Genomic DNA, 18,015 nt, shown 5'->3' on the forward strand with positions numbered 1-18,015 from the left:
TTTCTGTGACTAAGACGAGACGTTGACGAGCTAAAACTAATATCTGATGATAAAAACTATGACGAAATGTATGCGCGTCTTCGTTAACAAGATGAGACGGGACTAAAATGTTATTTGAGGACTACCGGACATTCAAAATACATCCTATAGGCTAAGTTAACCGTCTTGTCTTTCAAAATGTCCGTCTCGAATTGGATAAGGTGCGTTTGCATGGCAGCCGCGGTGGACGGATAGGCTACCAAAACGCGAGCTAGCGATCTGAAACAATGGCCTCAGCACCTGAAGGGTTAGGGAGTGGGTGACCAGACGTCCCGTTTTTCCTGGGAGTCACAATTCATTGTGGATTAACTTAAAGTTAGTGAAGGTGCGATAGGCGGAAACGCGCTGATAGAAGTGCTCTCTCTCGCACACGCTCCACTTCTTCAGTTCTCATACAGCGTGCGATCAGTTCTCAGCGCTCAAATACACACACAGCAGTCCACATGTCTCTCATGTAGAGTATCTCACGGAAATACAGTCCGTTATGGTTTAAGTGAGCTTAAACAGGTGGGTGAAAACTGAATGTATGTCAGTAGGCTATTACATACATACCTTCTGTCTTAAATGGACAGCATTCCTAATTATCTGTCATAAATGTTAACCAACAAAAGATGTTATATAAATAAATGTATAAATGTCATAAATGTATACTTAAGTAAACCTACTGTATCTGAAAAATGAGTTTAATTTATATCTCTTTTCCAAATTCAATCCTTGATTCAAATTTCTCATAACCAAGCTTAACTGATTTGGTCTAAAGAGAGAAGTATTGACTATTTTTGTTTGAATACTACATATAAAATAGCTACCAAAATAAATGTTGGTAACTGCAGTTTGACTAAAAGTAATGACTAAAAGTTGACAAAAATGCAATGACTTTTCGTCGACTAAAACTAGACTAAAACTATGAAAGACTCAAATGACTAAAATGTGACTAAGACTATTAAGCATTTTCGTCTCAAGATAAAGACTAAGACTAAATCAAAAATGCCTGCCAAAATTAACACTGCAATAATGTGATATTTAGCCCTTGGAATGTGAATTTTACCAGGGATTTCCCACCAAAAACGTGTATTTTACCCCGGAATACAGTTTTCACCAGGGAAAAATGCAATTGGGCTAGTTTTGAGTAGCAATTGTGCAGGTTTTGTTGTGAAAACCTGGCCACCCTGCCTCTAGGGCAAGGGTGTCCAATCCTGCTCCTGGAGGGCCACTGTCCTGCAGAGTTCAGCTCCAACCCCAACTTAACACACCTGAACCAGCTAATCAAGGTCTTATTACTAGAGCTTCCAGGCAGGTGTGTTGATGCAAATTGGACCTAAATTCTGCAGGTCAGTGGCCCTCAAGGGTCAAGTTTGAAGATCCGTCCTGAGGACCAAAGACAGGCCCAAGAGAGTGTTGCCACTTGCGCCCCTTCGAGGAGTAGGGAGTAGAGGAGATGCACCCCCCCCATATTTTACATGTCTCTCTTAGTTAACACACCTGATTCAGATAATCAGCTCATCAGAAGTGAGCTCCGTGCATGAACTGTGTTCTGACTGACATGGTCCCAACACTGTGTCCATTGCTCTCTGCAGGGGAAATCCGTTTGTTTACTTCACTTCGCAACATTCATTCATGGATTTGCACTGCGCAATGTCTTCACTCACAGACGAGTGTGACATTATATACCTCTGTAAATATATGCAATTTAAATTCACGTCTCGTACACTTCAATGCACTTTGAATGGAATATATACGTTCGCTTCGAACTGGAATCATGGTGGAATATCCTGTGATGTCCACTTCGCAGGGCACTTGCGTTCGAATAGAACAAACGTCTGACGCAATAAGAGAAACTGGTTTAGAGGCTTCCAACATGTCTTACCTGATGATGATCTAGGCAGTATTTCACTGAGGTCCAATTGGCCTTTCTGATTGGTTCAACACAAGAGTTTGATTGTGAGTGTAGCGTTGGACTCTGGGGTTGTCAAACTTACCTCAAATGTAGCTTGGCCTCCAGTTAAGATTCATTTTTTTGGTGACCTACGTTCCTGGAGCTCAGGCCTTGGGGTGCGTTGCTAGGTCTCTTTTTTGTTCTAGGGTCCTGAGCTCTGCTTAGATCCAAGTTGTACGGCTCTCTCTAAGCATCCTTTGCTAACTGTCTTTAGGGAGAAATGTAGTTAGGCCGCCTCCTGCTACAAAGAGTCATCCCTCTGCTTCCCAGAGCTTCGCTGGGGTGGCAGTTCCAAGTTGTTAGGCGCTCTGTGGGCCTCTTTGCGAAGCTGTCCTTAGTCCTAAACCTCCTTGAAGCTGCCGTGAGCATTGAACGTAGTTAGGCTTCATCTCGCTTTAGAGAGTTGTCATGCTGAGGTCTCTGTTCTTAGAACTCAGCTATGCAATGGTACTCATTTACAGCCTTTTTTGAGCCTCAGTACTCCTTGTTTAGGGTGTTGTTAGGCCTCCTCTTGCTACAGAGAGTCATCCCACCGAGGCCTCTGCTCTCCTATGCTCCACCTGGTTAATAAGCAATTTAAGGCACTTTAGGAGCCTCTTTGATAGACAGATGATGTAGCATGTCCTCCACTTGTTATAAAGACTTGTCTTGCTGAAGCCTCTGTACTTTGAGCTCAGTTAGGGGCTAGGTTGCTATGCTGTCTGTGAGCCTTTAAATTGGGAGCATTGCTTAGGCCACCTCTCACTTTAGAGAGTCATCCTGCTAAGGCATTGGTCTCAAACTCAGTTACTGGAGGGCCACAGCTCTGCAAAGTTTAGCTCCAACCCTAATCAAACACACCTGATCCAGCTAATCAAGGTCTTCAGGATCACTAGAAACTTCCACGCAGGTGTGATTTGAAGCTGGTTGGAGCTAAACTCTTTGTTTGAGACCACTCTGCTAAGGCTTCCACTCTTTGGAGCTCCACCTGAGTAGCAGTTCTGAGTTGTTAGGCTCTCTGTGAGCCTTCTTGGGAAGCTGTCCTGAGCATCGGACATAGCTAGGCCTTCTCTCACTTTAGAGTTGTTTATCTGAGGCCTCCATTCCCACAGCTCCAGTCAATGACGATGTTCCCTTAAAGGTGTTCTCTGGAACGCCAAACCCTTTAGCTTTGCCTGTGGGCCAAATTACTACTACTTTTTTTTTCTTAGGCTTTGGCTTTAGAGAATTAAGTCACAACAGCTACAGGTGCGTACCTGAGGGACTTGGACTCCTTTAGAGACTTTGACTTTATTGTCAGCTGATAAGGCACTCATCACTTCAGCATGGTGGAGTGGTTATTTGTTCCCTATAGCAGGGGTCCCCAAACTTGGTCCTCTAGGGCTGTTGCCCTGCAGAGTTTAGCTCCAACTTTTCTCAACACACCTGCCTGGAAGTTTCAAGTACACCTAGGCTGTATCCGAAATCGCCCCCTATACCCTCAAATAGTGCACTATTTGAGGGGACGGCCATTTTAAGTGGTGTTCGAAACCTTAGTGGATGTTCTCGAGTGCACTCATTCAATCCCACAATGCACCGCAAAAACGAGTGTACAAGCGATGTACACTCAACCATAGACAACGGCTAGAGAATCCCCAGAATGCACTGCGAGAGTCGTGCGTCGAGTCAATTCCCGCGTCTCACCAGAAGATGGCGCCCGCAGCTGAATCATCCATTCATTGATTTTAGAAGCGCTGGTCCACGGCGTAATACAGTGGAATACAACAAAGGTACAAAATTAATTGTAAATTGACTATTAGGGTTTATACATAATTTCCGTGACTGAGTTCTAGATAAATCCTTCAATCTTACTATTGGAGCTGCCCGTTTCAAATGATTATTTAACAGGAAGCAAACTATGCAAAAGCAGCAGTGCTTCCGGTGCACTCAGTGTCCGAATTCACTCACTCGTTTTCATTCACTCCTTCAAGTGAACTGTATGAGTGGACTAATGTAGGGAATAGTGAATGAGGGTATAGGGGGCGATTTCGGATACAGCTCTAGTGAGACCTTGATTAGCTGATTCAGGTGTGTTTAATTAGGGTTGGAGCTAAACTCTGCAGGACACCAGCCATCCAGGACTAGTACGGTGACCCCTACCCTATAGTGTCCTCTATAGCAGTGCTTCGCAAACTTGTTCTGAGGACCCACAACCACTGCACATTTTGTATGCCTCCCCCATAGGCCATACCCAGTTCAATTCTTGCAGAATCTACTAATTAGTTGAATCAGGTTTGTTAAATGAGGGGGACATACAAAATATGCAGTGGATGGGGGTCCCCAGGACAGGTTTGGGAAGCACTGCTCTGGAGCAGGGCTGCATAGTTTAATTCAGGGGTGTCAAGCCACAGCCCTGCACAGTTTAGATTCCACCCTAATTAAACACACCTGATCCAGCTAATCAACTCATTTAGGTTTATTTGAAAATGGCATTGTATGTGTGTTAGGGCAGGGTTGGAATTAAATTCTGCAAGGCTGCGGCCCTCCAGGAACTGAGTTTGATACCCCTGGTTTAATTCCAACCCTGCGCCAACACACAAACTATGTAGTTTTCAAATAAGCCTGAAGGACCTGATTAGCTGGATCAGGTGTGTTTAATTAGGGTTGAAGCTAAACCGTGGTTCTCCAAGAACTGAGATTGACACCCCTGCTCTAGATCAGTGGTTCTCAACCACATTCCTGGAGGACCCCAACACTGCACATTTAGCATGTTTCCTTAATCAAACACACCTGATTCAGATCATCAGCTCATTAGTAAAGTCTCACAGACTTTAAATGGGTGTGTCAGACAAAGGAGACATGCAAAATGTGCAGTGTTGGAGGTCCTCCAGGAATGTGGTTGAGAAGCACTGCTCTAGATGATGCAGTTTCCCAGAGTTCCCATTCAAAAGAGAACTTCTCAAGTTATTCATGTAACCACGGTTCCCTTAGAAGGGGAACAAGACACTGTGTCTGCTTTCCATGCTTCAGGTATTCCTTGCATGTCTCCTTCAGACATGAAGTGGATGACGTGTTCTACATGGTGCCCTTTTATACTCACGGTCGCACTATAGTGACATCAAAGTATGTCACTGGCCAATGTCAAGTTCAAAGTCATGTTTAGATGTGCTTCAGAAACTGGTCATGCCATAGGCATTACCCATAGTGCCCACTAGAGGATGCAGTGTCTTGTTCCCCTTCTCAGGGAACCACTCTTACATGATAGCCTGAGACATTCTCACAGTGTAGCACAAGCACATTTAAGCTTCCACAAGAACCAGTGATATTTTGTTCTCTTGTATCAAGCACTGATCCATAGTAGCCTGCTTCCACCACAGAATAAATAACTATGGACATTTTTCTCACAAAACTCAAGAAAAATCCAAATTGTAAGATATAAACTCAAAATTGTGAGGAAAAATGTGGTGTTCATTTTTTTTAATGTGGTGAGCAGAAAAAGCATAATTGATTTTTTGTTCACCACAGAATAAAAAATAAATAAAACCCTATTGTGACTTTTTTTCCTCACAATTTTGAGTTTATATCTTACCATTTGGATTTTTCTTCATAGAATTAGTTTTGCAAGATATAAACTCAAAATTAAGGGGGGGAAACTGTTTTCTGAGCTTATATCTTATAATTATGCCTTTTTGCCTCATAATTATGTTTATATCTTGAAATTCTGAGTTTATGTCTTGCTGTTTACAGTCTGAAAAAGCTCAAATGAAAATTCTGTGTGCAAACTGGTTTCCATATTGATCAGTGTTTCCATATGAGAATAAAAGTTTCAATTAAGTTTGTTCACTATATAAATCATATGATCTTGTTAAGAAGAGTTTGATTAAATTGCATGCTTCCTATGCATTACTTTAATAAAGTCTTTATGAACTATTTGGGAGAAAAATTATGATAAAGTATTTTGGAATGGCATGGGGGATAAGTAAATTACTTGACAGATGTTTTTTTGTTTTTTTCCAACTATGTCACACAAAATAATTCCATAAAAAACTACCTATGCATTTGTTAGCTCATGAAGAACAAGAATAGATTATTCCAAAATTGGCCAAAAGTATCCACCTTCTCTTCTTGGCTGTTCAGTTATTTCTGTCAGGATAAATCTTAATGCCAGTTACAGATACAATGACGCCATTCTGGTTTGTGGACGCTTTCCTATTCAGCCTGACAACAGATGCCACTTTTTACCTTTTAAATCTTTTTTTTTTTTAATAAATAATTTTCCATATACTAAATGGTAAGCAGATTTCTTATAATTATTATTATTACTATTACTAAGTATTTGCTCCACAGACCAAAGCTGAGAAAAGTGTGCTATCAGATGGAAAACAGTAGCAATATTAAACATAAAATAATCTGCTGATATAATGAAAGCCTATTAAGAATTGCATGGTTTTATTCTGAGATTAAATATTTCAATAATGTGTAATGAGTTTCAAAGCAACACTTTTGTCTGTAAATTCCTGAGTATATGTTTTGTACCTAGAGTACAAATAAATTGATGGACGAAATGAGGTTGAAATATGACATTTTTCTGTCAAATTTTTGACAAAGAAAGAAAGAGACAAAAATGTCTGCATTTTCTAGATGCAATTGTGTAGCATGAAGATGTGTCCTTTCAAAAATGACAGTAAAACACAAGCATGATAAGGATTATGCTTTGTTTTGTTGCAGAATTCGTTTTTATGACTGATTTATTAATTAAACACACGTCCCTCGGTTTTTGGTACAATTAAAATCTCCATTGTTCAGGACTGCACACTTCTTGAGAAGATGCTTGTTTAGTGTGTGTGGCACACAGGTCTGATGACAGCCATCTGCTGGGGTCCAGGCCCCTCGCTTCAGAATTTAGTCTCTGGTCATCATCATGAATTATAAAGGCTGCAGTGACGTCAGCGTGGACTGGACTCCTGCGAGAGGTCTGAAGCATGTTTGAAGCGGGTTTTGCGCGCAAGTAAAGGCAGATATGCTCCGAGAACCGCGTCGCTTCACGAGCAGCAGGACCGAGGATGAGATGGCGGAGAAAGATAAACATCAGCTCACTTTTGTTTGCGTTTCTAAGCAACACAGTAACAGACAGAGCCGAGGACGCTTTATGACGTAAGCAACAAACGATACACTAACATTCCAAACTACTTTGATCTTCAAATACGCGCCGATGAATGTGGATCATGAAGGTAGGCTACATAATCTAATCAGCCAACTATTTATTATTCATTTGTATGCATGCAGCCTACCAAGTGTTGAACGACCAGTTTTGAACTCGGTTTGGCTGTTTACATGAATGAAAATGCAACTAGTTTGGTTGCAATAGCACTTTTGTTTATAGAATATGTCTTCCTTATGCTACTAAATAGAGGCTATATAGATGTTTGTATAACGAAAAATCTCAAGGATCATTAGATGACATTAAAAAGACTTTAAGGATCACAGTGCAGCCTCCGAAAACAAATTCTTATTTTAAATATTTACCATCTTTGCCAACATCCTTCAAATCACTAGGTTTACCCATTTATCAGTAAGAAGTATTTTTTCAAATACAATCAAATTTAGTATGATCACTTATTCTTGTATTTATTTTAACAGGTCAGAATAAGAATAAGGTCAGATACAACAATCAGGTTGTTTCATTTTTACATAAATATATGATATTCTGAATGACGATGGAACATTTTGACATTTTCACAGTTGTTTGAAACATTAAAGTAGACACTTTACTTACATTTATTATGCTGTTTGTGTATATATAGTCACTTTTGTGAATTTGGATATGTCTGACACACACACACATATAATACCAAATTAAAGTGACAGTGCCTCCTAGGTCTTCTTTTTTGTTTAGATTTTTTAACTTCATTTGTAAATTGTTCACAATTTGGCTTAGCTTTAAATGTGATCTTTTTTTCCCTATGAAAAATAAAAAGAAATTGTACTTTTTGAACGAATAGTAGGCCTGTATTGTACAAAAAAAAAAAAAAAAAACATACACTTCAATTTGTATTAATATTCAAAACATTCTGGAAATGAAGTTAGACTTGTCCATCCAATATATTCTGGTGGGTGGTGATGGCGCAGTGGATAAGACACATGCCTTTGGTGTGAGAGACCCGGGTTCGAATCCACTGTGAGACACCAATGTGTCCCTGAGCAAGACACTTAACCCCTAGTTGCTCCAGAGGCGTGCGACCTCTGACATATATAGCAATTGTAAGTCGCTTTGGATAAAAGCGTCAGCTAAATGAATAAATGTATATTCTTAAATATATACTCTATAAAAAAGAATGAATCACTGATTATTTAGAAACATCACAAAATTCACAAGAGTTTTCCATTTGAAATCCAATACCTCTCTCACTTTATTATTTATAAAGAACTTATTTGTTATTTGCTGATAGATGGATATCATTTGAACAGTATTAGGCCCATTATAACAAGCGTGTTTTTTTCTCTCTTTTTTTTAGATCTGACTGCAGTAAAATGTCCTGCAGTAGCAGTAAGTCCATTTTCATTATTTTATTAGCTATCACATCAACAGCCAGGCTTGTGATTAGATTTTTCCTCACCGCTCTGCCCTTTGTCCAGTGGACCTCTCATCTGTCCCGGATCAGGAGCTTCTGCTCACCGTGCACCTGCTGACCAACCCTGGCGCGTCTCTGCTCCTGCAGCACACTCTGGACCGCCTGCTCAAGTGGGTCCGTCCCAGCCTGCGCCTCTTCCACGTGTCCGAGCGGGCCTGTCCAGTTCATGCCCAGCGCCCCGCGGTCGGACACCCCTCACATGCCGTCACCATATTGTTACATGAGTCCTATGGAGAGGAGCGTATTCTCCGAGTGCTGGACTTCCTGCAGTGTCCGCCGTGGCAGTATCACCATACAGAGAGCTGCGGTGCTAGTGAGTCCGGCATTAATGACCCATCCAGCGCCCTACTGAGGCCTTATCTCCTGCCCAGCAGGGACTTCTACAGCCTGGGCGCGGGGATGCCGGTGTGGGGCGTCCGGCCGGTGCACTACGGAGGGGAGGTGGTGCGGGTGACTTTGCACAGCACCTATAATAACTTCGAGGACACCGTGCATTTATATGAGACGGTGCTGCAGAGGAGGGTTGAGGAGCAGAAGACGGGCTTCTGCTGGTTCACGCTGCTCACAGAAGCCGGGTTCAGTCTGCAGCTGGCCATCAAGCAGCTGGCGCCCGGTGTGCGGGTGGAGCCATGTTACTCCACCGTGCTGCAGTTCAGAGTGGAGGAAATCGGACAGCTCGTGCCCTTACTGCCCAACACCTGCTCGCCCATCAGTGCCAGCCGATGGCACACCGAAGACCTGGACGGCAACAAGATCCTCTTCCAAGTAGGTTACCGAAAACGTGCTCTGGTTTCTATGTGCACTTTTGTACAGTCATAGAAGGGTTTCTGCGGGTCTTAAAAATCTTAATTCACATTTTCACAAATCAAGGCCTTAAAAAGGTCTCAAATCAGAGCAGAAAGTATTTTCAAAGTCATGGCATTAAATGTTGCATGCACAGCAAAAATTGAATCTTCCTCCGTGTTTTTGTAATTTTTCTGACCCTACTCACAGATATTTGTAACCATAAAAGCAGTCATAAGTAGCACAGGTATATTTGAAGCAATAGTCAACAATACAAATTTCCTACCGTAAATATATCAAGACTTAATTTTTGATTAGTAATATGCATTGCTAAGAACTTCATTTGGACAACTTTAAATGTGATTTTCTCAATATTTAGATTCTTTAATGTATAAATCTTTAATGTATAAATCTCAATTTCAAAAAATTGACCCTTATGACTGGTTTTGTGGTCCAGGGTCACATTTGTTCTTGTTTTATTCATAAGCTCACTTCATTTTGTTGAATTTCTTCAAAATTGTGTTAATTTTAAATTCATAAAAGTTGCAGGATATAAAAAAAGGATCTTACTCAGTATTTTTGTCTTGTTTTCCACTATAAATATCTAAACATCCTTTTATCAACATACATATACATGAAGATGCGAAATGAAGAGACGAGTCTGAGAAATTGATCAAAAGTTTGAGTTTATGATTAAAAAAGAGCATATATCTGTCAATAGGATCAGAAAAAACTACTTTATTTTTGACCCCACTGACAGATATTTGTTCTTATTTAAATCATAAGCACATTTTGATCAATATCTTTGTGTCCCCTTCCATTAATTCAATTTTCTTTAATTGGTCTTTAAAAGTCTTACTTTAACTTCACAAAACCAGCAGAAACCCTGAATACGCTGGAAAAATATCCTCAGAATATCACTGTGCTACTACACATTTGAACCATATGGTTTTTCTATGAAATGTAAGGCTGTGTTTCATGTTTTAAGCCATTTTCCATGAATTTAGTATAAATTGGTCTCCCATGGTCCATTTTAAAGCAAATCCTGTTTTCCTTGTGGTTCCAACCTTTACATATTAGATAAGTTGAGACACCTTTATTTCTACAGCGCTTTATACAGTACAGCGTCACAGAAATAAACAGGAAAATAACAGCTGCAAACATTAATCACTTATTAAATGACAGCTCTATGGATACGAAGGCAGTAGTGGCATTATATTCAGCTCAGTTTAGTTCATTCAGTTCAGTGACAGTGTCGGGATATTCTTTCTTCTGTGAAACACAAAATACATTTAGCCTGTATATTTACATGTATACATCTTTATTCCCTTATTATTTTATGTTCCTGATGCCGATGCAGACTTGTGTTGTTCAGATGCATGATCAGTGTTACGCACCCAAGTCCATGATGACTGTTATGATGAGATGGAGGCTTTATGATCTAATTACCACAGCCTTGATGTCTCTGTGTTAGACCTCCAAATGGGAATGAACATGTTTTTGTAGATGACAGCATCTTTTCCACCACATGACTGGAATCTGCTGGGATCTGAGAATGATCCACAGAGTGTTTCCCCAGATCCTGCATCGAACAGCAGTTCAACTGCATTCAGCAGACATATGCGGCGTCTCTTTAATATTCATCAAGAGCTTTGAGCAGACCGTTGTTTAGAGTTCGCTAAAAACATGAGAGCTAGTGTGAATGTGAACATGTTAATGTGAATATCATCACTGGCTAGGCATTAGAACAAGCTGGAGGCCGTAGTGTGTGTTTATCTCTTTTATACTATATATTTTTTAAAGTAAAGAGAAGCATAAAGTTATCGAAACCCGTTTCCACGTCATTCAAATTATGATTTTTTTTACTTGCAATTGCGAGTTTACGTCTTACAATTTAGATTTTTCTTAAAAAAAGCCAGACTTGTGAGAGAAAAAGTCACAATTTCCTATTTTCATTTACTTATGCAAAACAAGCTTCCAAATAAATCAAAGAAAACTGAAACTGAAAAACATAAGTAATTTTACTGAAAAGGACTGATCATCTCTGCATACTTGGGGAGACTGGTGGTCTTAATGGGGACTTTTTGCTTTAACATATGTGTTTTTGTGCTTTTTATCACAAATTTTGATATAATTTTCTTAAATGTGTCTGCTATAAATGCAGGTTGCAATAATGCAGTAATAACATGTATTAATGATAAGTTGCATATCAGATACTATATAGTTTTATAGAAAAACGAATCCAGGGCACTTCTTTCAGTTCCAAAATGTTAAAAAGCCTTAATTAACATAAAAAATAGCTAAAACACTGCACACTAATGCATTTCAGCATCAATATAGTTTTAGTTGAAAATATTAACTTATGACTGTTTTATAAAATAATGGTTCATCGGATCCAAATGGACCCAGAATGCTCAAATACTATACAGATTAAGAATGCATTATGAGGGTTAAACTGCAGTTTTCTAAATGACTGTTGAACTGATAAAGTGTGGTTTTCTCTGCAGGTTAAAGCTCCAGCACAAGCCCAAGGCTTCCTGAGGGATGCGTTTCCTCTGAGCTGTCCCAGGATGCTGCTGAGGAGCTGTGGGGCTGCCAGGCCCCCTTCCACTGCTCCCTGCAGGAGGACGTCCCATCTGAAGGAGCAGGCCGAGGACCGCTGTCCTCGCGGCGTGAGGTCAGGCAGAGAGAGTGCCGGGTCAGAGGGCACCTGCAGCTCTCCTCCGGGAAGCTCCTGTTACTCGTCCCAGTGCAGCAGCCCCGCAGGCCTGTCAGTCAACTGGTACGAGCCCGCGATAACCTCCGAAACCTCCCTGTCCCGCCTCCGGCTGGAAGAGGAGGAGCCGGAGACCAATGTGGACACGGGTTGTGCTGTGAAGCCGCAGGCCGCTTTAGGAGCATCTGCTCTGCTGACTCTGTCTAGAGACCTGAAACACGGCCTGGATGAGGCTGACGAGAGCATGAAGAGTGTCCAAGCAGAGACACAAGCAGATGAGTTCTTCATCTGACTGTTCACACTTATTCAATGGGAAAAGCAGGCAGCACAGATTTACATGAATGCATTTGGCAAAACCGTTTACAGTGCATTCACATTGAATCAATTCAAGGACTCTCTGGGAATCAAACAACAATACTGTCGCTTTCATACATGATCGTCCACTCACATCATTAATTACGTAATCTTAATAAATGATCAATTAATATAATTCCCTAAATCCATTTTATCTTTTGCATATGATAGAAAATTAAAGAGCCTCTATTTTGCATTTTAACAGAGCTTTTTAAGTATAAATTATATGATCAATATAACAATTTCAGTGAATTAAGGATTTTGTCGCAATTTTCAGAATTGTGTTTGGTCCTCTACAGCTTTAAGAGATTAGTTCATCCAAAATTGAAAATTGGCTTTATATTTAGTCACTCTCAGGCCATCTGAGATGTAGATGAGTTTGTTTCTTTGTAGAAATGTGTCATTGCATCAGTGTCTCAGCAATGGATGCTCTGCAGTGAATGGGTGCCGTCAGAATGAGAGTCCAAACAGCTGATAAAAACATCACAATAATCCACAAGTAATCTAAAAGATGAAACAAATCCATCAACACATTTAAACTGTTGCTAAAATGCGAGTCTGTTTGGAATCTCATTCTGACGGCACCCATTCACTGCAGAGCATCCAAGGGATATAATGCTACATTTCTCCAAATCTGATGAAGAAAGAAACTCGTCTATATCTTGGATGGCCTGAAGGTGAGGAAATGTTTAGCTAATTTTAATTTTTGGGTGAACTATCCCAGCCTGCACTTGATGTGTCAAATTCAGTTAGTATTGGACTAGAGACCTATAAATTACCCACCATCTTAAATATATTGTATTTAATTGTGTCATTACATGCTTTTAATTTTTTTTTGTTTCACCATTTACTACATTTTTTTTTTTAAGTCCCAGAGTTTGAATCTGAACTTCTGGACCTCATTCCATATAGTTTTTATAAAACAAACTGTGTATTTGTAATAAAACACGACTAAAAGACTAGTGAGCTACAACATTTCTGTCAAAATAGAATTTATTACAGTAGGGATGTCTTTTGATCGAGTGCAAGTGAATGAGTCAGGCTCAGATAATTCATTGTGCAGTTCAGGCAAGTATATTTACTGCTTATCATAGGAAAGCGCCAGAAGTGCTTGAAAATGTATTAGCAAATACAAATGAGCGTTCTGTGAATAGTGTTTTAGTGCCATTGGGATTGTCTGATGATCTTAGTTTGTCATCGATTATAATCCCAAGATATTTATAATTGTCAGTCAACTCAATATCCACTCCGTCTATATTCGTCAACCCTCGATGTTGATCTACCAAAATCAGTTAACATATCCTTGGTTTTTTCCACATTTAATTGAAGGTGGAAATTGCTACACCATGTCATAAAGTCTTCTACTACGGGACCGAACCCTTGATCCTGTTCCTGCAGAAGACTCACATGGAGTCATCTGCATATTTAATAATATGCCTATCTTCATATGAGCTACGACAATCATTTGTAGACGTGATATATAACCAATGTGACAAACAACAACCTTGAGGAGAGCCCGTGGAGCAAAACAACTGATTAGAAAATACATCGTTGACTTTAACACACTGTGGCCTTTCTGTTAAAAAATCTACAATCCATCCAGCAACATTTAAATCAACATTGACTTGAGAAATTATTTTCTCTATTAACAAATGTGGCTTTATAGTGTTGAAGGAACACTCCACTATTTTTGAGAATAGGCTTATTTTATAACTCCCCTAGAGTTAAGCAGTTGAGTTTTACCGTTTTTAAATCCATTCAGCCGATCTCCGTGTCTGGCGGTAGCACTTTTAGTTTAGCTTAGCATAGATCATTGAATCAGATTAGACCATTAGCATCTTGCTCAAAAATGACTAAAGAGTTTCGATATTTTTCCTATTTAAAGCTTGACTCTTCTGTAGTTACATCGTGCCTTGCAACCATGGAGACATTTGTGAGAGACGCTGCATAATATCATTGCATCGTTTCATTTTCCGTCGGTCTTAGTACACGATGTAACTATAGAAGAGTCAAGTTTTAAATACAATGAAAATCAATGGCATTCGATTTACCTCAGTGCGAGGCGAGAATGCTGCTGTTCTTCAAGTGAAAGAACCCTTCTAGCGAAGGGCGCAATAGAACCTGTTCCCCCAGCCAAGACACGGTTTTACAGCCCCTACTTCATTGTTCCCAAAAAGGGTGGGGGGCTCTGAGGGCCCTTCACAAGTTCCGTTCAAAATGTTGACCCTTAAGCACATGCTAACATGTGTCAGAGACTGAGATTGGTTTGTAGCAATAGACCTGAAGGATGCGTACTTTCGTCTCAATCCTTCCAAGGCACAGGTTGTTTCTTCTGTTTGCCTTCGGAGGGCAGGCATATCAATAAAAGGTTCTTCCCTTTGGGCTGTCCCTGTCTCCTCGCGTCTTCACTAAAGTCGTGCCAGACCTTGCCCCTCTCAGGGAAGTGGGCATTCATATTCTCAATTTCCCTTTAATTATTCTAGCTCACTTGCAATAATTGGTTTGCACACACAGGGACATGGTCCTGGACCACTTAGCTCAACTGGGACTTCAGGTCTGCTGGGAAAAGAGCAAACTCTCCCCTGTGCAGAGTATTTATTTTCTCAGTCACTATAACAGCACGGCTTTCAGTGCTGAACTGCTTGAAAACGCTCAAGAACAAACCAGCATTCCCTGTCAATTACTTTCAGAGGCTCCTAGGGCATATGGTATCCTCAGCCACGGTCACGCTGTTGGGACTGATGCACATGAGACACTGGCTTCATACCAGAGTCCCAAGATGGCACTAAGGCACACATCGTCTGAGCATCACACCAGAGTGTCGTCGCACTTTCAGCCCTTGGAAGGATATCTAGTTTCTACAGGCATGAGTGCCCTTAGAACAGATGTCCCGATGCATCATTACAACAGATGCTTCCAAGACAACCGGAGTGCAGCCTCCTGGGTCTAGATGGGCCCTGACTGCATTGGCATATCAACTGCCTGGAATTGTTGGTGGTGCTTCTGGCCCTGAGGAGGTGTCAACCTTTAATCCAAGGCAAGCACATGTTGGTCCGGACGGACAACACAGCGACGACTGCGTAAATCAACCACCAGGGCAGTGTTTGCTCCTGTCGCATGTCAAAACTCACCTGCCAACTCAAGTCTCTGCGTGCCACTCACATTCTGGGCAACTTCAATCATGTAGCCGACTCTCTGGGGAGTGGACCACAGATGGTCCAGCTGATTTGGAGACGATGCGGTCAGGCGCAGATAGATCTGTTTGCCTCACCAGAATCCACCTATTGTCTGTTGTGGTACTCCTAGACTGAGACATCCTGTCTCACAGCTGGCCCAAGGGCCTATAAATGTGCTTTTCCCCCAGTGAGCCTCATTGAACAGACCCTGTGCAAAAAAATGTGCTGCTGCTGCCAGCTCTCGATTACCGATATTCACATTGTAGATGATGCAAAACTCACTAAAATGAAAAAAAAAAAGAAATATATATATTTTCATGTTTTCTCAAGCAAAGCAAATTTTGAAAACACATTTCTTCTTACTTTTTTTTTAATTTTTTGGCATAGTATGTTGAAAAAATGTTGAAGCTTGACGAATTTGGCAACATGCTTGAGCAAACTAATCAAAGTCAAAATGTCTGAGGATTTGTATTGTTCCATGTTTCCCTCGGCTTGACAAATCTTCTGATGTTTGTTTGTGTATATAATGGCTATTCCTGGCAATACCTTTAAATCAACACCTGCCATAGTGTTTCTTATTCGTTGTCTCTGATAAATTAAACATTTAGATTCCAACCTGTCTTACTGTTATCTGCCCAAAGTAAAACATTTTCCAGATACATTTGACAGTTTTTGAACTTATATCCTATATTAGTTATATTTGGAATACTGGTACAATAACAGTTTTATTCAAGCTCATTTCTGCCAAAAACAAACTGGTGCACTACGTTTAGAAAGAACGAGGTATACCTTAAAGGAAAAAAAGTTATTTGAAAAAATCTGGTTCCCTTTTATTTCTTTTCCTCAATCTGGGGTTTTTCACTTTTGGATGGCACATTTGGGTCGGGAGTTGGGTGTTTGTAGTTGATTTTTTTCTCTCTATTTTAACATTTCTGTTCAATTATTATTACATTATCTCTGTTTCATGCATTTTTGTACAAATGCTGTCCATAGACATTAGGCTTTGAAGGAGTGGATCGCAGAACTACAATGGCCTTCATAACAATTATAATATTTATTGAATAATTATTAATCAAAGTCACATTTACTGATGTTAGAAAAGAAGTTGAATATGGCTTTAGTCTGCATTTTTACTCTCTAAGAAGCTGCTCTCATTGTGTGTGTGTGTAGCTAACCATATGTGATTAGATTCAGGGCAGAGCCCAGCAACCTTGAAGTCCAGATAAGTGTTCTCTGCGTATGTGTGTGAATGTCTATCTTTGCAGCTAGATGCAGAGAGAGAGCTCGAGGAGGAAACCGTCATTTGCCGTCACCCTGATGCCCAGGGTAACAGATACAGGTGCATCTCAATAAATTAGTATGTAGTGGAAAAGTTCATTTATTTCAGTAATTCAACTCAAATTGTGAAACTAGTGTATTAAACTACTTCAGTCTGTGTGCATTGAATTTAAGTCTTTGGTTCTTTCAATTAGGTTTTAATTTAGTTAGGCTCACATTTAACAAAAACCAACCAATTCTCTCTCTAAACAAATTACAGTACTTCATAAGACCAATAAAAAAAAAATAAAAAAAAATGGGGGAATTGTTGGCCTTCTGGAAAGTATGTTAATTTACTGTATATGTACTCAATACTTGGTAGGGGCTCCTTTTGCTTTAATTACTGCATCAGTGCGGCGTGGCATGGAGGTGATCAGTTTGTGGCACTGCTGAGGTGTAATGGAAGCCCAGGTTGCTTTGATAGAGGCCTTCAGGTCATCTGCATTGTTGGGTCTGGTGTCTCTTATCTTCCTCTTGACAATACTCCATAGAGTCTCTATGGGGTTCAGGTCAGGCGAGTTTGCTGGCCAATCAAGCACAGTAACACCATGGTCATTGAACCAGCTTTTGGTACCTTTGGCAGTGTGGGCAGGTGCCAAGTCCTGCTGGAAAATGAAATCAGCATCTCCATAAAGCTTGTCAGCAGAAGGAAGCATGAAGTGCTCTAAAATCTCCTGGTAGACGGCTGCGTTGACTGTGGAGTTCAGAAAACACAGGGGACCAACACCAGCAGATGACATAGCAGCCCAATTCATCACTGACTGTGGAAACTTCACACTGGACTTCAAGCAACATGGATTCTGTGCCTCTCCACTCTTCCTCCAGACTCTGGGACCTTGATTTCCAAATGAAATGCAAAATGTACTTTCATCTGAAAAGAGGACTTTGGAGCACTGAACAACAGTCCAGTTCTTTTTCTCCACAGCCCAGGTAAGATGCTTCTGACGTTGTCTCTGGTTCAGAAGTGGCTTGGTAGCTCTTTTCCTGAAGACGTCTGAGCGTGGTGACTCTTGATGCACTGACTCCAGCTTCAGTCCACTCCTTGTGAAGCTCTCACAAGTGTTTGAATCAGCTTTGCTTGACAGTATTCTCAAGCTTGCGGTC

The 18,015-nt window shown here is 40.6% G+C and overlaps 1 protein-coding gene across 1 annotated transcript; it reads left to right on the plus strand.

Moving 5' to 3' along the window:
• Nucleotides 1-6,953: 6,953 nt before the first annotated feature.
• Nucleotides 6,954-12,356, plus strand: LOC306854151 (protein FAM124A-like; the record flags this gene model as incomplete). The annotated part of the gene is made up of 4 exons (XM_079391971.1): nt 6,954-7,087; nt 8,449-8,480; nt 8,570-9,330; nt 11,856-12,356. 4 exons carry the CDS (start codon nt 6,954-6,956, stop codon nt 12,354-12,356), a joined length of 1,428 nt encoding a protein of 475 aa, XP_079248097.1.
• Between the last annotated feature and the right edge of the window lie 5,659 nt (nt 12,357-18,015).

The sequence above is a fragment of the Barbus barbus genome (genome assembly GCF_936440315.1).
Source record: "Barbus barbus genome assembly, chromosome: 34".
NCBI lineage: Eukaryota > Metazoa > Chordata > Actinopteri > Cypriniformes > Cyprinidae > Barbus > Barbus barbus.